Source organism: Schistocerca cancellata, chromosome 3 (assembly GCF_023864275.1).
Source record: "Schistocerca cancellata isolate TAMUIC-IGC-003103 chromosome 3, iqSchCanc2.1, whole genome shotgun sequence".
NCBI classification, from domain to species: domain Eukaryota; kingdom Metazoa; phylum Arthropoda; class Insecta; order Orthoptera; family Acrididae; genus Schistocerca; species Schistocerca cancellata.
Genome location: NC_064628.1, coordinates 20,705,417 through 20,726,706, shown reverse-complemented (window position 1 = coordinate 20,726,706; position 21,290 = coordinate 20,705,417). Strand labels below are relative to the sequence as shown.

General features: G+C 40.9%; 1 protein-coding gene across 1 annotated transcript in view; it reads left to right on the top strand.

The window, feature by feature from the left end:
• LOC126176813 (vacuolar protein sorting-associated protein 8 homolog) overlaps window positions 1–21,290 on the top strand; it is a 207,495-nt gene that overhangs the window by 82,237 nt on the left and 103,968 nt on the right. Inside the window, exon 12 of the mRNA XM_049923995.1 lies at window positions 14,089–14,269. Within this exon, the coding sequence (XP_049779952.1) occupies window positions 14,089–14,269 (181 nt within the window). The remainder of the gene's footprint in view (window positions 1–14,088; window positions 14,270–21,290) is intronic.

Here is a 21,290-nt window from a genome sequence, read left to right as displayed (position 1 = left end):
GCCTCGAGATGACTGGGTGTTTGTATTGTCCTCATATTTCATCATCATTCATGAAAGTGGCGAGACTGAACTGAGCAAAGGTACGGGCTCTGATAACTGCGCAGTTGAGCGCCCCGCAAACCAAACATCCTCATCCTCCCATCCCCTTTGTTAAACACAAGAGTTGCATTCTGCCTGAAGCGACCAGAAATAGTGAACATTTGTGTGTGAGGTGTGCCTACTTATGTGAATATGTGTGTATTTTCTTTCCTGAAGAAGGCTTTGGCTGAAAGCTCAATCTGTAACAGTCTTTTCGTTCTACCTGTCTGCAACTGAATTTGTAATCTTTACGCCAAATTACATGTTGCTAACACCTGTCATAAGCAGTTGTGGGAATTTGTGTCAGCAGAATAGCTGATTTGTATAGTCAGTTTTGTAATGATGTTTTTCCTTTAACAGCAGGGGAAATGTTACGTATTTAATGTAACAGTTATCGTGAGATAGTAGATGCTGGGATGTGATCAAACTGTATTTTTGAAGAGAAACACTTTGTTTACTGGGGCAGATACGTACAGATACATAATAAATTATTGAATCCTGAGTTTTCATTTTGTACTTTTACCATGTTTAAGCATTTTTGTCATTGGTATAGGTACAGTGAGATTCTGGATGAAAATAAAGAGAAAGTAATGAAAATTGAAGCTGTCAGCTTTCGCTTTAACATAGACACCCAACTACAATATGGATCAGTCTGTGACCACATTATATTCACACTCTTTGACTTCATCATTTCAAAACAAAATTGTCACCTTGCAGTATTACCTAAACCTCGGGCTGCACTAAGGATAAGCCTGTCACAACATACTTTCACCTTTGACACAAAATTATTAACAATATTTGAACACAGATAGTGCAGAAGTGGTGCATCCATCAGTAAAAGAAACATCTGTAAGCTGTAAAAGCAGTCAATTAAGAAAGTACTGTCTACTCTAGAGGTGGATTGTTCATAAAAGAATGGGTCCAAAGTTCAAGAAACTGAATGAAAGGACCAAGGAATGACTTCTAAGGAACAGTTGCTCACCATTCTTTTCAGATTGGTCTCGCTTGTTCCCACCTCAATCTCGTTTGGCTGGTGTCATTCCAATACTGCTGTTTGTTGTTCACACATTGGTTTTATTTGGCCAGTCTTGTTCCAGTTCCACCGTTCATTATTCCCTCCTTGATCTTGTTCCTTTTTGGGGGGTCGCTCGTTCCTCATTCCAGCTCCACCATTCTTAATTCAGTTGTAGTTCCTTTCATTCATTGTGTCTGCCCATTCTTGTTCAATTTTAATATACGAATATAATAATAATATATGTTAAAATTAACACAAGAATTCTCAATTCACTGGAACTCATTTTTTGATGTACTTGTGCCTTATTTTCCACTGTAGCTTCTACAAACAATGTTTATCAATGGTATTATTTAAGCCTGCCTCTCTCTCTCTCTCTCTCTCTCTCTCTCTCTCTCTCTCTCTCTCTGTGTGTGTGTGTGTGTGTGTGTGTGTGTGTGTGTGTTTTAATCCTGTATTACGTGTTGAAAAAATGAATTTAGAAATACAGTTCCTTCTACGTTGTTCACCTGTCTGCTTCTGAAGCGCATCTGGTAATCCCTTGAAAGGATTATAGGGAAATCGAACTACCTGGCATCCATTCTTATCTATTTCGTTCACTCAAGTCACCAACTTTTTTTAGTCCGAATTTTGAAAATTGCTACCCTAATCGCTGTAAGGTGTAACCTTATAAATTGGCCCTCTTAGATTTGCTTCATAGTTACAGGATTTTAAAGTCACTGTCTGGACATCAGTTTCTAAAAGCAATATGGTGTAATTGCAAATAATAATAATAATAATGATAATGATAATGATGATAATGATAATAATAATAATAATAATAATAAACCCCGTGGAGGCCCGGGAAAAGAATAGGCCTCCGGTATGTTCTGCCAGTCGTAAAAGGCAACGAAAAGAACAAACCACTAATAGGGCTAACCCCCCTTTTAGTGTGATTACTTGGTTCAGGACAGAACTAAAGAAGCCTCGGACAAGTGCCGTCATGGTCGGGGACGACGCTTGAACCCTATGCCCGCCCACAATGGTAACGACACTGCTAGCCAACTGGAAAATGATTTAAATCCAAATAGAGGTGTTTTGCAGGATATGCTTCCTGCAACCACCCTAGAAGGAAAGCAAAGACAGAGGATGAGATGGTCAGATGAAGTTAATCGACACCTCATGTTCTGTTATTACCAAGCAACAAACCTAGGAACCAACACAACTGGATACAGATCACAAGTATACACAACATTTATTACCAGATACCCGGAATTAAAATTTTTAACAGAACAACGACTAGCTGATCAGATCCGTGTGATAATAAAAAATAACAGGATACCCCAGTCAGAATTAGAAAACATCAAACAACAAGTACAACAAATACTGGAACAAAATAATGTACAATCAGTAGAAGAAGAAAATACAGTAATGGACTCAAACATCCCAGAGCAAACAAACAAAGACCAACACGTATCAATTAAACAATCAGAGGAAAATGAAATCTTAAGACAGCCACCAGAACAAGCACAAATAGAACACGAAGTGACACACATGTTAGATATAGAAGATAAATTTCAGCTGACATATATAGAATACAAAGACACAAATACAGACATTAGACCATTCTTGCATAGACCGCCAAATAACCCACAAGTCGAAACAACAATAAAGACTATCAACACAATCATACACAACAAAATAAATGAAAATACAACTATGGAAGAGTTACAACTACTGGTTTATGTATGAGCACTCACTACACTAAATATACACACTAGGCAGAGATCAGAACAAACCAACACACATAAGAAACCCACAAAACCAGCATGGCAACACAGGCTACAGATCAGAATAGAAAAACTGAGAAAAGACATCGGACAGCTAACACAATTTATAAGAAATGAAATATCAGACAAAAAACGAAAAAGGTTAGGTAAAATCTCACAACAAGAAGCAATAGAGCAATTAGATGAAAAAAAGCAGAAATTGCAAGCATTGGCCAAACGACTTAGAAGATACAAAAAAAGTGAAAATAGAAGGAAACAAAACCAAACATTCAACACAAACCAAAAGAGATTTTACCAGACAATAGATAACACACACATTGAAATAGACAATCCACCAAACATAACAGACATGGAACACTTCTGGAGCAACATATGGTCAAACCCGGTACAACATAACAGGCATGCACGGTGGATACAAGCAGAAACAGACACATACAAGATGATACCACAAATGCCTGAAGTGATAATTTTGCAACATGAAGTCACCCGAGCAATTAATTCTACACACAATTGGAAAGCCCCTGGAAATGATAAAATAGCAAATTACTGGCTAAAGAAGTTCACCTCAACGCATTCACATCTAACTAAATTATTTAACAGTTACATTGCAGACCCATACACAGTCCCTGATACGCTTACACAAGGAATAACTTACCTGAAACCTAAAGATCAAGCAGACACAGTAAACCCAGCTGAATATCGCCCCATAACATGCCTACCAACAATATACGAAATATTAACTTCAGTTATCACACAGAAATTAATGACACATACAACACAGAACAAAATTATAAATGAAGAACAAAAAGGCTGCTGCAAAGGAGCACGAGGATGTAAAGAGCAACTGATAATAGATACAGAGGTGACATATCAAGCTAAAACTAAACAAAGGTCCCTACACTACGCATACATTGATTACCAAAAAGCCTTTGATAGTGTACCCCACTCATGGTTACTACAGATATTGGAAATATACAAAGTAGATCCTAAATTGATACAGTTTCTAAACATAGTAATGAAAAACTGGAAAACCACACTTAATATCCAAACAAATTCAGGTAACATCACATCACAGCCAATACAGATTAAGCGTGGAATATACCAAGGAGACTCATTAAGTCCTTTCTGGTTCTGTCTTGCTCTGAACCCACTATCCAACATGCTAAATAATACAAATTATGGATACAATATTACTGGAACATACCCACACAAAATCACACATTTGCTATACATGGATGATCTAAAACTACTGGCAGCAACAAATCAACAACTCAACCAATTACTAAAGATAACAGAAGTATTCAGCAATGATATAAATATGGCTTTTGGAACAGACAAATGTAAGAAAAATAGCATAGTTAAGGGAAAACACACTAAACAAGAAGATTACATATTGGATAACCACAGAGACTGCATAGAAGCGATGGAAAAAACAGATACCTATAAATATCTAGGATACGGACAAAAAATAGGAATAGATAATACAAATATTAAAGAAGAACTAAAAGAAAAATATAGACAAAGACTAACAAAAATACTGAAAACAGAATTGACAGCAAGAAACAAGACAAAAGCTATAAATACTTATGCTATACCAGTATTGACCTACTCATTTGGAGTAGTGAAATGGAGTGACACAGACCTAGAAGCACTCAATACACTTACACGATCACAATGCCACAAATATAGAATACATCACATACATTCAGCAACAGAAAGATTCACATTAAGCAGAAAGGAAGGTGGAAGGGGATTTATAGATATAAAAAACCTACATTATGGACAGGTAGACAACTTAAGAAAATTTTTTCTAGAACGAGCAGAAACTAGCAAAATACACAAAGCAATCACTCATATAAATACATCAGCTACACCATTGCAATTTCATAACCACTTCTACAACCCTTTAGATCACATAACATCAACAGATACAAAGAAAGTAAATTGGAAAAAGAAAACACTACATGGCAAGCACCCATATCATCTAACACAGCCACACATAGATCAAGACGCATCCAACACATGGCTAAGAAAAAGCAATATATACAGTGAGACGGAAGGATTCATGATTGCAATACAGGATCAAACAATAAACACCAGATATTACAGCAAGCATATTATTAAAGATCCCAATACCACAACAGATAAATGCAGACTTTGCAAACAACAAATAGAAACAGTAGATCACATCACAAGCGGATGTACAATACTAGCAAATACAGAATACCCCAGAAGACATGACAATGTAGCAAAAATAATACATCAACAACTTGCCATAAAACATACACTAATAAAACAACACGTTCCCACAAACAAGTACACACCACAAAATGTACTGGAGAATGATGAATACAAATTATACTGGAACAGAACGATTATAACAGATAAAACACCACCACATAACAAACCTGACATCATACTCACCAATAAAAAGAAGAAATTAACACAACTAATTGAAATATCCATACCCAACACAACAAATATACAGAAGAAAACAGGAGAAAAAATTGAAAAATACATCCAACTGGCAGAGGAAGTCAAGGACATGTGGCATCAGGATAAAGTCAACATTATACCAATTATATTATCAACTACAGGAGTCATACCTCACAATATCCACCAGTACATCAATGCAATACAGCTACATCCAAACATATATATACAACTACAAAAATCTGTAATTATTGATACATGTTCAATGACCCGAAAGTTCCTAAATGCAATATAACATATACCATACAGTTACAAGGAAGTCACGCTTGACCGAGGTCCGCGTCACGTTCCATTTTTAACCAGACTTAAGTCTGAGGAAAAAAAAGATAATAATAATAATACTCCCGTGGAGGCTCGGGAAAAGAATAGGCCTTCGGTTACTTCTGCCAGTCGTAAAAGGCGACGAAAAGAACAAACCACTAATAGGGCTAACCCCCCTTTTAGTGTGATTAGTTGGTTCAGGACAGAACTAATGAAGCCTCGGACAAGCACTGTCATGGTCGGGGGCGACGCTTGAACCCTATGCCCGTCCACAATGGTAACGACACTGCTAGCAACACGGAAAATGATTTAAATCCAAATAGAGGTGTTTTGCAGGACATGCTTCCTGCAACCACTCTAGAAGGAAAACAAAGACAGAGGATGAGATGGTCAGATGAAGTTAACAGACACCTCGTGTTCTGTTACTACCAAGCAACAAACTTAGGAACCAACACAACTGGATACAGATCACAAGTATACACAACATTTATTACCAAATACCCAGAATTAAAATTTTTAACAGAACAACGAATAGCTGATCAGATCCGTGTAATAATAAAAAATAACAGGATACGCCAGTCAGAATTAGAAAACATCAAACAACAAGTACAACAAATACTGGAACAAAATAATGTGCAATCAGAAGAAGAAGAAGAAGAAAAAGAAAATGCAGTAATGGACTCAAACATCTCAGAGCAAACAAAAAAAGAACAACACGCATCAATTAAACAATCAGAGGAAAACAAAATCTTAAGACAGCCACCAGAACAAGCACAAATAGAACACGAAGTGACACACATGTTAGATATAGAAGAAAAATTTCAGCTGACATATATAGAATACAAAGACACAAATACAGATATTAGACCATTCTTGCATGTTGTTGTTGTTGTGGTCTTCAGTCCTGAGACTGGTTTGATGCAGCTCTCCATGCTACTCTATCCTGTGCAAGCTTCTTCATATCCCAGTATCTACTGCAACCTACATCCTTCTGAATCTGCTTAGTGTATTCATCTCTTGGTCTCCCTCTACGATTTTTACCCTCCACACTGCCCTCCAATGCTAAATTTGTGATCCCTTGATGCCTCAAAACATGTCCTACCAACCGATCCCTTCTTCTAGTCAAGTTGTGCCACAAACTTCTCTTCTCCCCAATCCTATTTAATACCTCCTCATTAGTTACGTGATCTACCCACCTTATCTTCAGCATTCTTCTGTAGCACCACATTTCGAAAGCTTCTATTCTCTTCTTGTCCAAACTAGTTATCGTCCATGTTTCACTTCCATACATGGCTACACTCCATACAAATACTTTCAGAAATGACTTCCTGACACTTAAATCTATACTCGATGTTAACAAATTCCTCTTCTTGAGAAACGCTTTCCTTGCCATTGCCAGTCTACATTTTATATCCTCTCTACTTCGACCATCATCGGTTATTTTACTCCCTAAATAGCAAAACTCCTTTACTACTTTAAGTGTCTCATTTCCTAATCTAATTCCCTCAGCATCACCCGACTTAATTTGACTACATTCCATTATCCTCGTTTTGCTTTTGTTGATGTTCATCTTATATCCTCCTTTCAAGACACTGTCCATTCCGTTCAACTGCTCTTCCAAGTCCTTTGCTGTCTCTGACAGAATTACAATGTCATCGGCAAACCTCAAAGTTTTTACTTCTTCTCCATGAATTTTAATACCTACTCCGAATTTTTCTTTTGTTTCCTTTACTGCTTGCTCAATATACAGATTGAATAACATCGGGGAGAGGCTACAACCCTGTCTTACTCCTTTCCCAACCACTGCTTCCCTTTCATGCCCCTCGACTCTTATAACTGCCATCTGGTTTCTGTACAAACTGTAAATAGCCTTTCGCTCCCTGTATTTTACCCCTGCCACCTTCAGAATTTGAAAGAGAGTATTCCAGTTAACATTGTCAAAAGCTTTCTCTAAGTCTACAAATGCTAGAAATGTAGGTTTGCCTTTTCTTAATCTTTCTTCTAAGATAAGTCGTAAGGTCAGTATTGCCTCACGTGTTCCAACATTTCTACGGAATCCAAACTGATCTTCCCCGAGGTCGGCTTCTACCAGTTTTTCCATTCGTCTGTAAAGAATTCGTGTTAGTATTTTGCAGCTGTGACTTATTAAACTGATAGTTCGGTAATTTTCACATCTGTCAACACCTGCTTTCTTTGGGATTGGAATTATTATATTCTTCTTGAAGTCTGAGGGTATTTCGCCTGTCTCATACATCGTGCTCACCAGATGGTAGAGTTTTGTCATGACTGGCTCTCCCGAGGCCATCAGTAGTTCAAATGGAATGTTGTCTACTCCCGGGGCCTTGTTTCGACTCAGGTCTTTCAGTGCTCTGTCAAACTCTTCACGCAGTATTTTATCTCCCATTTCGTCTTCATCTACATCCTCTTCCATTTCCATAATATTGTCCTCAAGTACATCGCCCTTGTATAAACCCTCTATATACTCCTTCCACCTTTCTGCCTTCCCTTCTTTGCTTAGAACTGGGTTGCCATCTGAGCTCTTGATATTCATACAAGTGGTTCTCTTCTCTCCAAAGGTCTCTTTAATTTTCCTGTAGGCAGTATCTATCTTACCCCTAGTGAGACAAGCCTCTACATCCTTACATTTGTCCTCTAGCCATCCCTGCTTAGCCATTTTGCACTTCCTGTCGATATCATTTTTGAGACGTCTGTATTCCTTTTTGCCTGCTTCATTTACTGCATTTTTGTATTTTCTCCTTTCATCAATTAAATTCAATATTTCTTCTGTTACCCAAGGATTTCTATTAGCCCTCGTCTTTTTACCTACTTGATCCTCTGCTGCCTTCACTACTTCATCTCTCAGAGCTACCCATTCTTTTTCTACTGTATTTCTTTCCCCCATTCCTGTCAATTGTTCCCTTATGCTCTCCCTGAAACTCTGTACAACCTCTGGTTCTTTCAGTTTATCCAGGTCCCATCTCCTTAAATTCCCACCTTTTTGCAGTTTCTTCAGTTTCAATCTGCAGTTCATAACCAATAGATTGTGGTCAGAATCCACATCTGCCCCAGGAAATGTCTTACAATTTAAAACCTGGTTCCTAAATCTCTGTCTTACCATTATATAATCTATCTGATACCTACTAGTATCTCCAGGATTCTTCCAGGTATACAACCTTCTTTTATGATTCTTGAACCAAGTGTTGGCTATGATTAAGTTATGCTCTGTGCAAAATTCTACAAGGCGGCTTCCTCTTTCATTCCTTCCCCCCAATCCATATTCACCTACTATGTTTCCTTCTCTCCCTTTTCCTACTGACGAATTCCAGTCACCCATGACTATTAAATTTTCGTCTCCTTTCACTACCTGAATAATTTCTTTTATCTCGTCATACATTTCATCTATTTCTTCATCATCTGCAGAGCTAGTTGGCATATAAACTTGTACTACTGTAGTAGGCATGGGCTTTGTGTCTATCTTGGCCACAATAATGCGTTCACTATGCTGTTTGTAGTAGCTAACCCGCACTCCTATTTTTTTATTCATTATTAAACCTACTCCTGCATTACCCCTATTTGATTTTGTATTTATAACCCTGTAGTCACCTGACCAAAAGTCTTGTTCCTCCTGCCACCGAACTTCACTAATTCCCACTATATCTAACTTTAACCTATCCATTTCCCTTTTTAAATTTTCTAACCTACCTGCCCGATTAAGGGATCTGACATTCCACGCTCCGATCCGTAGGACGCCAGTTTTCTTTCTCCTGATAACGACGTCCTCCTGAGTAGTCCCCGCCCGGAGATCCGAATGGGGGACTATTTTACCTCCGGAATATTTTACTCAAGAGGACGCCATCATCATTTAATCATACAGTAGAGCTGCATGTCCTCGGGAAAAATTACGGCTGTAGTTTCCCCTTGCTTTCAGCCGTTCGCAGTACCAGCACAGCAAGGCCGTTTTGGTTAATGTTACAAGGCCAGATCAGTCAATCATCCAGACTGTTGCCCCTGCAACTACTGAAAAGGCTGCTGCCCCTCTTCAGGAACCACATGTTTGTCTGGCCTCTCAACAGATACCCCTCCGTTGTGGTTGCACCTACGGTACGGCCATCTGTATCGCTGAGGCACGCAAGCCTCCCCACCAGCGGCAAGGTCCATGGTTCATGGGGAGGCATTCTTGCATAGACCACCAAATAACCCACAAGTCGAAACAACAATAACAACTATCAACACCATCATACACAACAAAATAAATAAAATACAACTATGGAAGAGTTACAACTACTGGTTTATGTAGGAGCACTCACTACACTAAATATACACACTAGGCTGAGATCAGAATTGCCATAACAAATTTACCATTGTATACATGCCATAACAAATTCACCATTGTATACACTACATCGAACGGTCCCTTCCCTACAGCCTAGGTCTTCGTGGCAAACGAATCTGCTCCAGTCCGGAATCCTTGAACCATTACACCAACAACCTGAAAACAGCTTTCGCATCCCGTAACTACCCTCCCGATCTGGTACAGAAGCAAATAACCAGAGCCACTTCCTCATCTCCTCAAACCTGGAACCTTCCACAGAAGAACCCCAAAAGTGCCCCACTTGTGACAGGATACTTTCCGGGACTGGACCAGATTCTGAATGTGGCTCTCCAGCAGGGATACGACTTCCTCAAATCCTGCCCTGAAATGAGATCCATCCTTCATGAAATCCTCCCCACTCCACCTAGAGTGTCTTTCCGCCGTCCACCTAACCTTCGTAACCTCTGAGTTCATCCCTATGAAATCCCCAAACCACCTTCCCTACCCTCTGGCTCCTACCCTTGTAACCGCCCCCGGTGTAAAACCTGTCCCATGCACCCTCCCACCACCACCTACTCCAGTCCTGTAACCCGTGTACACGATCAAAGGCAGAGCCACGTGTGAAAGCACCCACATGATTTACCAACTGACCTGCCTACACTGTGAAGCCTTCTATGTGGGAATGACCAGCAACAAACTGTCCATTCGCATGAATGGACACAGGCAGACAGTGTTTGTTGGTAATGAGGATCACCCTGTGGCTAAACATGCCTTGGTGCATGGCCAGCACATCTTGGCACAGTGTTACACCGTCTGGGTTATCTGGATACTTCCCACTAACGCCAACCTGTCAGAACTCCGGAGATGGGAACTTGCCCTTCAGCATATCCCCTCTTCTCGCTATCCGCCAGGCCTCAATCTCCGCTAATTTCTAATTTCAATTTGCCGCCGCTCATACCTCACCTGTTTTTCAACATCATCTTTGCCTCTGTACTTCCGCCCCGACTGACATCTCTGCCCAAACTCTTTGCCTTTACAAATGTCTGCTTGTGTCTGTGTATATGCGGATGGATATGTGTGTGTGTGCGAGTGTATATCTGTCCTTTTTTCCCCCTAAGGTAAGTCTTTCCGCTCCCGGGATTGGAATGACTCCTTACCCTCTCCCTTAAAACCCAAATCCTTTCGTCTTTCCCTCTCCTTCCCTCTTTCCTGATGAGGCAACCGTTGGTTGCGAAAGCTAGAATTTTGTGTGTTTGTTTGTGTGTCTATCGACCTGCCAGCGCTTTTGTTTGGTAAGTCTCATCATCTTTCTTTTTAGATATATTTTTTCCACGTGGAATGTTTCCCTCTATTATATTCATTAAATTATTTAACAGTTACATTGCAGACCCATACACAGTCCCTGATAAACTTAACACAAGGAATAACTTATCTGAAACCTAAAGATCAAGCAGACACAGTAAACCCAGCAAAATATCCCCCCAGAACATGCCTACCAACAATATACAAAATATTAACTTCATCATTACACAGAAATTAATGACACATACAACACAGAACAAAATTATAAATGAAGAACAAAAAGGCTGCTGCAAAGGAGCACAAGGATGTAAAGAGCAACTGATAATAGATACAGAGGTGACATATCAAGCTAAAACTAAACAAAGGTCACTGCACTACGCGTACATTGATTACCAAAAAGCTTTTGATAGTGTACCCCACTCATGGTTACTACAGATATTGGAAAATTACAAAGTAGATCCTAAATGAATACAGTTCCTAAACATAGTAATGAAAAATTGGAAAACCACACTTAATATCCAAACAAATTCAAATAATATCACATCACAGCCAATACAGATTAAGTGTGGAATATACCAAGCAGACTCATTGAGTCCTTTCTGATTCTGCCTTGCTCTGAACACACTATCCAACATGCTAAATAATACAAATTATGGATATAATATTACTGGAACATACCCACACAAAATAAAACATTTGCTATATATGGATGATCTAAAACTACTGGCAGCAACAAATCAACAACTCAACCAATTACTAAAGATAACAGAAGTATTCAGCAATGATATAAATATGGCTTTTGGAACAGACAAATGTAAGAAAAATAGCATAGTTAAGGGAAAATACACTAAACAAGAAGATTACATATTGGATAACCACAGCGACTGCATAGAAGCGATGGAAAAAACAGATGCCTATAAATATCTAGGATACAGACAAAAAATAGGAATAGATAATGCAAATATTAAAGAACAACTAAAAGAAAAATATAGACAAAGACTAACAAAAATGCTGAAAACAGAATTGACAGCAAGAAACAAGACAAAAGCTATAAATACTTATGCTATACCAATATTGACCTACTCATTTGGAGTAGTGAAATGGAGTAACACAGACCTAGAAGCACTCAATACACTTACACGATCACAATGCCACAAATATAGAATACATCACATACATTCAGCAACAGAAAGATTCACATTAAGCAGAAAGGAAGGAGGAAGGGGATTTATTGACATTATGGACAGGTAGACAATTTAAGAAAATTCTTTCTAGAACGAGCAGAAACTAGCAAAATACACAAAGAAATCACTCATATAAAAACATCAGCTACACCATTGCAATTTCATAACCACTTCTACAACCCTTTAGATCACATCACATAACATCAACAGATACGAAGAAAGTAAATTGGAAAAAGAAAACACTACATGGCAAGCACCTGTATCATCTAACACAACCACACACAGATCAAGACCCATCCAACACATGGCTAAGAAAAGGCAATATATACAGTGAGACGGAAGGATTCATGATTGCAATACAGGATCAAACAATAAATACCAGATATTACAGCAAGCATATTATTAAAGATCCCAATACCGTAACAGATAAATGCCGACTTTGCAAACAACAAATAGAAACAGTAGATCACATCACAAGCGGATGTACAATACTAGCAAATACAGAATACCCCGAAGACATGACAATGTAGCAAAAATAATACATCAACAACTTGCCATACAACATAAACTAATAAAACAACACGTTCCCACATACAAGTATGCACCACAAAATGTACTGGAGAATGATGAATACAAATTATACTGGAACAGAACCATTATAACAGATAAAACACCACCACATAACAAACCTGACATCATACTCACCAATAAAAAGAAGAAATTAACACAACTAATCGAAATATCCATACCCAATACAACAAATATACAGAATAAAACAGGAGAAAAAATTGAAAAATACATCCAACTGGCTGAGGAAGACAAGGACATGTGGCATCAGTATAAAGTTGACATTATACCAATTATACTATCAACTACAGGAGTCATACCACACAATATCCACCAGTACATCAATGCAGTACAGCTACATCCAAACATATATATACAACTACAGAAATCTGTAATTATTGATACATGTTCAATTACCCGAAAGTTCCTAAATGCAATGTAACATATACCGTACAGTTAAAAGGAAGTCGCACTTGATCAAGATCCGCGTCACTTTCCATTTTCAACCAGACATAACGTCTGAGACAGGAAAGAATAATACTACAACAAAAAGAGAGAAGATTTGAGCTGTGTCAAGTAAAAATAAATTCTAGCTGAACAAGGTACTGGTGCCACAATGCATATCACAGAAGTTTTTTTAATCGTATAGTTGCTGGTTCAAATCTCTGTAGTAGCAACTATGGTTTTTTACTGTCATATAAATTCCACATATATATTAACAAATGGAAATGTTAATAAACATATGTTGAATTACAGATGTTGAATTACAGTTTTTTAATGACAATGTATTTTTATTTTTAATTGCTGGAAATAAATTAAAAATTAATGCAGTCAAACTGTATTACACAATATAATGTGAAGGTAACATTGTCCACAGACTTTAATTAATTTGTATATTAGCAGGATAAAGAAGAGACACATTGCCAAAATCTGCTCTATACCATGAACGAGAGCAGTTTGTGGATGTCACTTTATAAAGTTTAGCTGTTTAAACTATAGTCAGGAGGATTCTACTTGAACCCACTTACTGTAGATCACTGTTTTCATGCTGCTTTTAAGATGTGATGAAAGTTATTTGCTTCTGAATATTTTCCCTTCTATTATTGACAGACTTTAGAAGAATGTTTGGTGCATATGGACGTTGCATCACTTGATATTCATCAAGTAATGGGCTTGTGTTGGTCTCAGGGATTGTATAATGCCATTATATACATACATAATAAAGCTCTAATGGATTATGTAACACCACTACAAGAGCTTATGCCTATACTGCAAGCTGCTCTAGCAACAGGTAAAACAGCTTATTCATTTGTTCCTTTCAGTTTTGTATATGTAATTACTGACGATCCAATTGTAATATTTCTTCTTCTTTTTTTTCCCAAGGAAAAAAGTCACAAATTATCTGCCTGCTTTTGCTATATTGTGTCAGAATAGTCATGTAAAATTTTGTCAGTTTAGAAAATATAGCTGCGAAATCTTTGATTAAATTGGAAATATGTGGGAGCTATTCTTAAAATTTCGGTTCAGTCATTGCTCTGTATAATGACACCAGAAAAAATGAGAAATTTCAAGCCCATTGTTGATGACAGCTGAAGAAAACTTCAATTGTAATCTCTATTTCTTATTGTTTCATGAGTTTTGTTACACCTTTTGCCTAGATCTACATAACAGGTAGTTATTGTTACAAAAGAGTTATCACAGCTACAAAGAGAGTTGTTCACAGTGCCCAAAGATTCAGGAAAAAATAGACAAAAGTGGAAAGAATTCTTTTTCTCTATTGTTTACAGGTAACATTGAGCAACAGGTAAAAGTGGGAGAGATGAGGCAATTCTTGGCTGTTCTGCACCATGTCAGTGTGATTTTGCTGCTTGCCCTAATTGCAGTACTGTACTTCCATTATGTTAGTGGTTTCCTTTATGCTTGCAAAGTGAGACGTGGTACACCATTTATAATTTGAGTTCATACTATGCAACTGCCCAAATTATTGTCCCCAAGAGTGAGAAAAATGTTAAAACTGTAGCAGCACTTACCAAAGCAGAACAATTTTAAGCGAAACAGGCCTCGTCAGCACCACATGTTCCATCCTAGTTTTATTGTTTTAGAAAATGAGACATGATTTTTTGTGTTAATGAGATTTAAGCTGTCACAGTTGGAAATGTTGCAATTGCTAAAATTTTCCTGCTTATTATACCATTTTCTTTTTTAACTATTGATTGGTCTTTTTGTGTTCTCCTTTCTTTTGTAACTCATGAGGGCAACAGGACAACATATTCGATACATTTGTCATCTTCACTCAAAAGACTGGTTTTATGCAGCTATGCACTGTAGTGTATCCTGTACAAGCCTCTTCATCTCTGTATAACTACTGCAACCTGCATCCATTTGAACCAACTTATGGTCTCTTTCTACAATCCCCCCTCCCCAATTCTCTCTCTCTCTCTCTCTCTCTCTCTCTCTCTCTCTCTCTCTCTCTCTCTTTTTTCTATTACCTGGCTGACAATTATTTTATCAACCAATCCCTTCTTATGCCACAAATTTATTCCCCCCATCTGTTGTATTCATTGCCTCCTCATTAGTTATTCCATCTTCCCATTAATCTTCAGCAAAACACTCTCGCACTGACTTAATGAACCCACGATGAAATGCGCCGCTTGTTTCAAAAGGCTGTTGTTGTGACTCGCCGATCATTCAAAGTGCCGCCGCGCAATTACGCGCGTCCTCTTCGTGCGGCGTTGTCTGCCAGCCATGCAGCAGCTGCACCACCTAAGCGGCCAGCCGAGCAGCGGCCGCTAGACTGGGACTCAGTGCTCATTCGAATGCTAACGTGTACACATGTCTTACTTGTCAACTTACTCTGTGACTTATATGTGTTGTTGTGTCGTTCCGAAATATATGTGTTAAACTTGAAGTTCTAACAATTGGCGACGAGGTAGTGGATTTTTCCTTTTCACCGTTGACTCACAGGGTTCCATGGCTACTGTCGAGCAACTATTGCAAAATCTCCTTGAACAGCAAACGCTTCTAACAGCGGCGATTCGCAATTTCGTCGCGGCGTCAAATGCGGGGCGTTTCTCGTCGTTGGCTATACCTCCTTTTCCTCCTTACGACGAGACGGCGGAAGACTGGTCTGATTATGAAAAATTTCTTCGACAGCACTTCTTGGCATTTCATGTCACGGACGAACAACCATGTAAATCTCTGTTCCTTTCCTGGATTTCACCTCAAATGTATCGGTTGTTGTCGCAATTGGCTCCTTTGAAGGATCCTGCGTCTTTGTCCTTTGCTGAAATGTGCTCACTTCTGTCTGTCTATTTTCAAAAGCAAACGCATGTGGTAGCCTCTCGTGTTGCCTTTTATCGTTGCCAAAAACAACCAACTCAATCCTATCGCGCTTGGGCTGCTGAACTTCACGGCCTCAGTCGAAAGTGTCAATTTGTTACTGACGTTCACAAAGAATCCTATGCCGATTCCATGGTACGGGATGCTATTATCCGGTCGGCGCCTGACAAAGAAGTTCGGCAACGTGCCCTTCAGTTGGCGAATCCGACTCTAGATGAAGTTCTCTCCATTGCGCAGTCTTTTGAAATTTCTCGCACCGCTGGGGCGCAAATAGAGGCGTGGGGTGATGTCTGGGAAATACAACCTCTGTGCGCTATTGACGACGCGTGCGGCACGTCCCCGCCAGCCGACGTGGCCGCAGTGCGCTCCCACGCGCAGCCTCGGCCTAGCCGTAAACAACCCGCTAAGAAACTGCAGCAAAACCCCCAGCAACTTCCTTCATGTCTGCGGTGTTTTACGAAACATTCACACGAGGATTGTCCCCAATGTTGGGCTGTGTGTCACAACTGCAAAAAGAAAGGTCATGTGTCTTCGATTTGCAAATCCGACCACATACATGATGTTCATGAACATGAACATGACGCTGATTCTGATTCTGTGTTGTCTGTCAATTGCACTTCTTCCCTTTCAGGGAAGTTATTCCTCACTGTCCAAATCCTTGGTCGAGATGTTCGCATGCAAGTGGATACCGGTTCTGCTGCCACTATAATTAATTCTCAGACGTATCTTCAGCTGGGTTCTCCACTCCTGTCCCCTGTCACTCTGCAATTACGGACGTACAATAAACAGAAGATTTCTCTCTTGGGACAGTTTAATGCTGAGGTATCTTACAAATCCATCGTTTGCACTGTTCCCATATTTGTGGTAGACCAGAGCAACGCAGAAAATCTTTTTGGTTTCGATGCCTTTTGCGTTTTTGGGTTCTCCATAGATGACTCTGTCAATATTGTCTCGGATGCTATTCCTTACGCTCAACTGGATTCCTTGTCGACAACATTTTCGTCCCTTTTTTTTCTCCTGGGTTAGGCCGTGCAAACGACTTTGAAGCTCATATCACGCTCAAACCCACTGCTCGGCCTAAGTTTTTTCGGGCTCGGCCCATTCCTGTGGCCCTTCGTGATCGGGTAAAACGGGAGTTGGATCATCTCACTGCTTCAGGGGTCTTGCTTCCTGTCACTTCCAGTGAGTGGTCCTCTCCTGTCGTCGTAGTTGCTAAGCCAAATGGTGATATTCGTCTCTGTGGTGATTTCAAAGCCACTGTAAATGCTCAATGCCTCATCGACACTTACCCTATGCCCCATCCTGAAGAACTGTTCACTAAACTTGCTGGAGGCCAGTATTTTTCTAAAATTGACCTGTCAGAAGCTTATCATCAACTTCCTCACAACGCTGCTTCCCGGCAGTTTCTGGTCCTTAACACGCCTTTCGGTCTCTATCAATACCAACGCTTGCCATTTGGGTTTGTTAGCACCCCTGCTCTCTTTCAGCGATTCTTGGAACAATTATTGCTCACTGTCCCTGGGTGTATCAATTACATGGACGACATTGTTGTCACTGGCTCCACGACTGAAGAACATCTTCAAAATCTCCGCACACTTTTTCATATCTTACAGACTGCCGGTCTTAAGTGTAATCTTCAGAAATCAAAATTTTTTCAGGCATCCATCACGTACTTGGGGTTTCAACTCTCTCGGGATGGTATTCATCCGCTTCAACAAACTGTCGCTGCGATCGATGCCCTTCCTCGCCCTACATCTGTTAAGGAACTGCAGGCCTTCTTGGGGAAAATAGCATACTATCAAAAGTTTTTACCGTCTGCAGCTTCGGTGGCTCAGCCGTTGCATCGCCTGTTGCATCAAAACAAGCCTTTTCACTGGTCCGCGTCATGTGAAGCGGCTTTCCAGAAGTTGAAGACTATGCTGAAACAGGCCCCATGCCTGGCTACTTACCGACCTGGCCAACATCTTGTTCTTGCCACAGACGCCTCTCAATACGGGGTCGGTGCAGTCCTTGCGCACCATTTTTCTGATGGTTCGGAACAACCCATTGCTTATGCCTCCAAAACGCTCACGGATGCCCAACAAAAGTATTCTCAAATTGAGAAAGAAGCTTTGGCCATCATTTATACTCTTCATAAGTTTGGGTTGGCTCAAAATTTCATCTTGTTACGGATCACAAACCACTTGTTTCCTTGTTTCATCCATCAACGTCACTTCCCGACAAGGCTGCACACCGCCTCCAGCGTTGGGTTCTTTACTTGTCCCGTTTCAATTATGAGATTCATTTCCAGTCAACGGCTCAACATGCGAATGCTGATGCTCTGTCTCGCCTTCCCATGGGTCCTGATCAGGCATTTGATAGGGACGAGCTTTTGTGTTTCCCCCTGGATGTTGCCGAGCAGCGGGATGTAGACGGGTTCCCCATCACTGGGGACAGGCTGGCGGCTATGGGTTCTGACCCTACCCTCTCCTGGGTTTTACGCTGTATTCAGAAGGGTTGGCCAGATCGCCCGTCTGCTAAGACTTCTGATCCGTTGCGGAACTACTACACTTTGCGCTACCGCCTCACGGCTAGGGATGGTGTTATCCTCCTCTCCACTGACAATGCTTCGCCGCGTGATGTGGTACCTGCGTCTTTGCGTGCTTCGGTCTTGCGCCTCCTTCACCAAGGGCACTGGGGTGTGTCTCGCACAAAATCTCTGGCGCGCCGTCATGTGTACTGGCCTGGCATCGACTCTGACATCGCACACATGGCCGCTGCCTGCGGCCCTTGTGCGTCACAGGCCGCTGCCCCGAAGTCATCTTTGTCACCGTGGCCTTCGCCTGAGAAGCCCTGGGAGCGCATTCATGCTGACTTTGCGGGACCCTTTTTAGGTACTTATTGGCTCCTCGTAATTGACGCCTGCTCTAACTTTCCTTTCATTGTCCGTTGCACGTCACCTACCACCGCGGCAACCACCAGTGCTCTCGCCCGCATTTTTTCTTTGGAAGGCCTCCCCTCTACTCTTGTTACTGATAATGGTCCACAATTTGCCTCTTCCGAATTTGCGGATTTTTGTGCTCGTCACGGCGTTACGCATGTCACGGCCCCGCCGTTCCATCCACAATCCAACGGTGAGGCTGAACGACTGGTCCGCACATTTAAGGCTCAGATGCGGAAACTTCTGACTGCTTCTGCTGCTGTTGATGCGCTTCTCCAGTTTCTGGCGTCTTACAGTTTCACCCCCATGGGCGACCACAGCCTGGCTGAGCTCTTACATGGCCGACAGCCTCGCACGCTACTTCATCTTCTGCGGCCTCCCACCTCACGGCCGCGGGTGACTTCACTTGGCCGGTTCGCCCCCGACGACCTCGTCTGGGTACGGGGATATGGCAGGCAGCCAAAATGGAGCCCGGGCCGCATCTTAAGACACCGTGGCAGATGCCTGTATGAAATCCAGACGGACACGGGTGTTGCAGTGCGTCATTCGGACCAGCTTCGTCCCCGTGTGCCAGCAACGCCTGTTCCGAATGCCGCCACACCACCTTTGGCTCTACCTGATGCTCGGGATCTTGGCATCTCTCAATACTCACAACACAGCCCTCTCAACATCATCGCGATGCCAGCACAAGAACGGACGCCACCAGGAGATGTGCCCATGCAGGAACAGGAGGACCATCCTCTGTCAGAGCAAATCTACTCGCCGCTTCCTCCTCCAACGGACGCCGACACATCGCCCATGTCTCCTGTCATATCAACTGGACTTGGCGCAACGGGCAGATTGGTGCATGGGGCCCCAGCAGATTTGACCCCTACGTCTCCTGTCATCTCGACCCGTTATCATCGGGGACACTTCCATCCGTACAGGAAGCCGCCTCCTCGAGACTTTACGGGGAGTCAAACAACGCCTATGGACGTTAGCCATCTCCAGGACACCTCCACCAAGACCAGTGCAACAATTTCAAAGGGGGGGAAAGTGTTGTGACTCGCTGACCATTCAAAGTGCCGCCGCGCAATTACGCGCGTCCTCTACGTGCGGCGCTGTCTGCCAGCCATGCAGCAGCTGCGCCACCTAAGCGGCCAGCCGAGCAGTGGCCGCTAGACTGGGACTCAGTGCTCATTCGAATGCTAACGTGTACACATGTCTTACTTGTCGACTTACTCTGTGACTTATATGTGTTGTTGTGTCATTCCAAAATATGTGTGTTAAACTTGAAGTTCTAACAGCTATGTACTTAGTTACAAGAGACACTGAATTATCAAACTCTTAATTGACGTTCCTTTGTGATGGCACTGCCTTGGTTCAGAAATAGTAACAATGGATCAGACTTATAAAGTATATGTTCTTGGTGTAAATGACTCTATGAAGGATCAAATATTAGTATTGGTTATGTGGATCAACTCACTAGAATTGAGAACCGACTTGAAATAACAATACTATATAAATAAGTGACAGCTTAGTGCAGCAAACCCAACATCTCCCACGCATGTTTGTTGTTACTCTAATCTGAAGCATATATTTTCATACTTGATTTAGTTACTAGTTGAGTACGTCCATTTGAAGTTGTTTTAGGGTCAGATAATTTCCATAATCTGTCTTTGGCTATTTACCCTCTGAGGCAGTTACAAGATCTTAATTTTCCTGGAAGCTCCTCGAAACTATGAATTTTTATGCAGAAGTATGATTCAGCACTGCAGTTTCCAGATAGCTCTCGTTTGAATGTTAATTCCTCATACTTTTCAGTTGCCTTTTTTTCCATCCTCGTTGTTACCTTGTTATTGTTGTTATTAATGGACAAATTTCTTCAGAATTATGTTTCTCAGAACTATGAACACCATTATCTGCAGAAAATTTAATTTGCAATTTACTGCATGCTATTTGACATTCTTCGTATGTGATCATAATCAATATTTCACCATCTGCATGTGTATTACAATCTTTTTATTACAGTCTCATTTGTGTAACTGTCTTTATACTAACACTTCACTTTTTT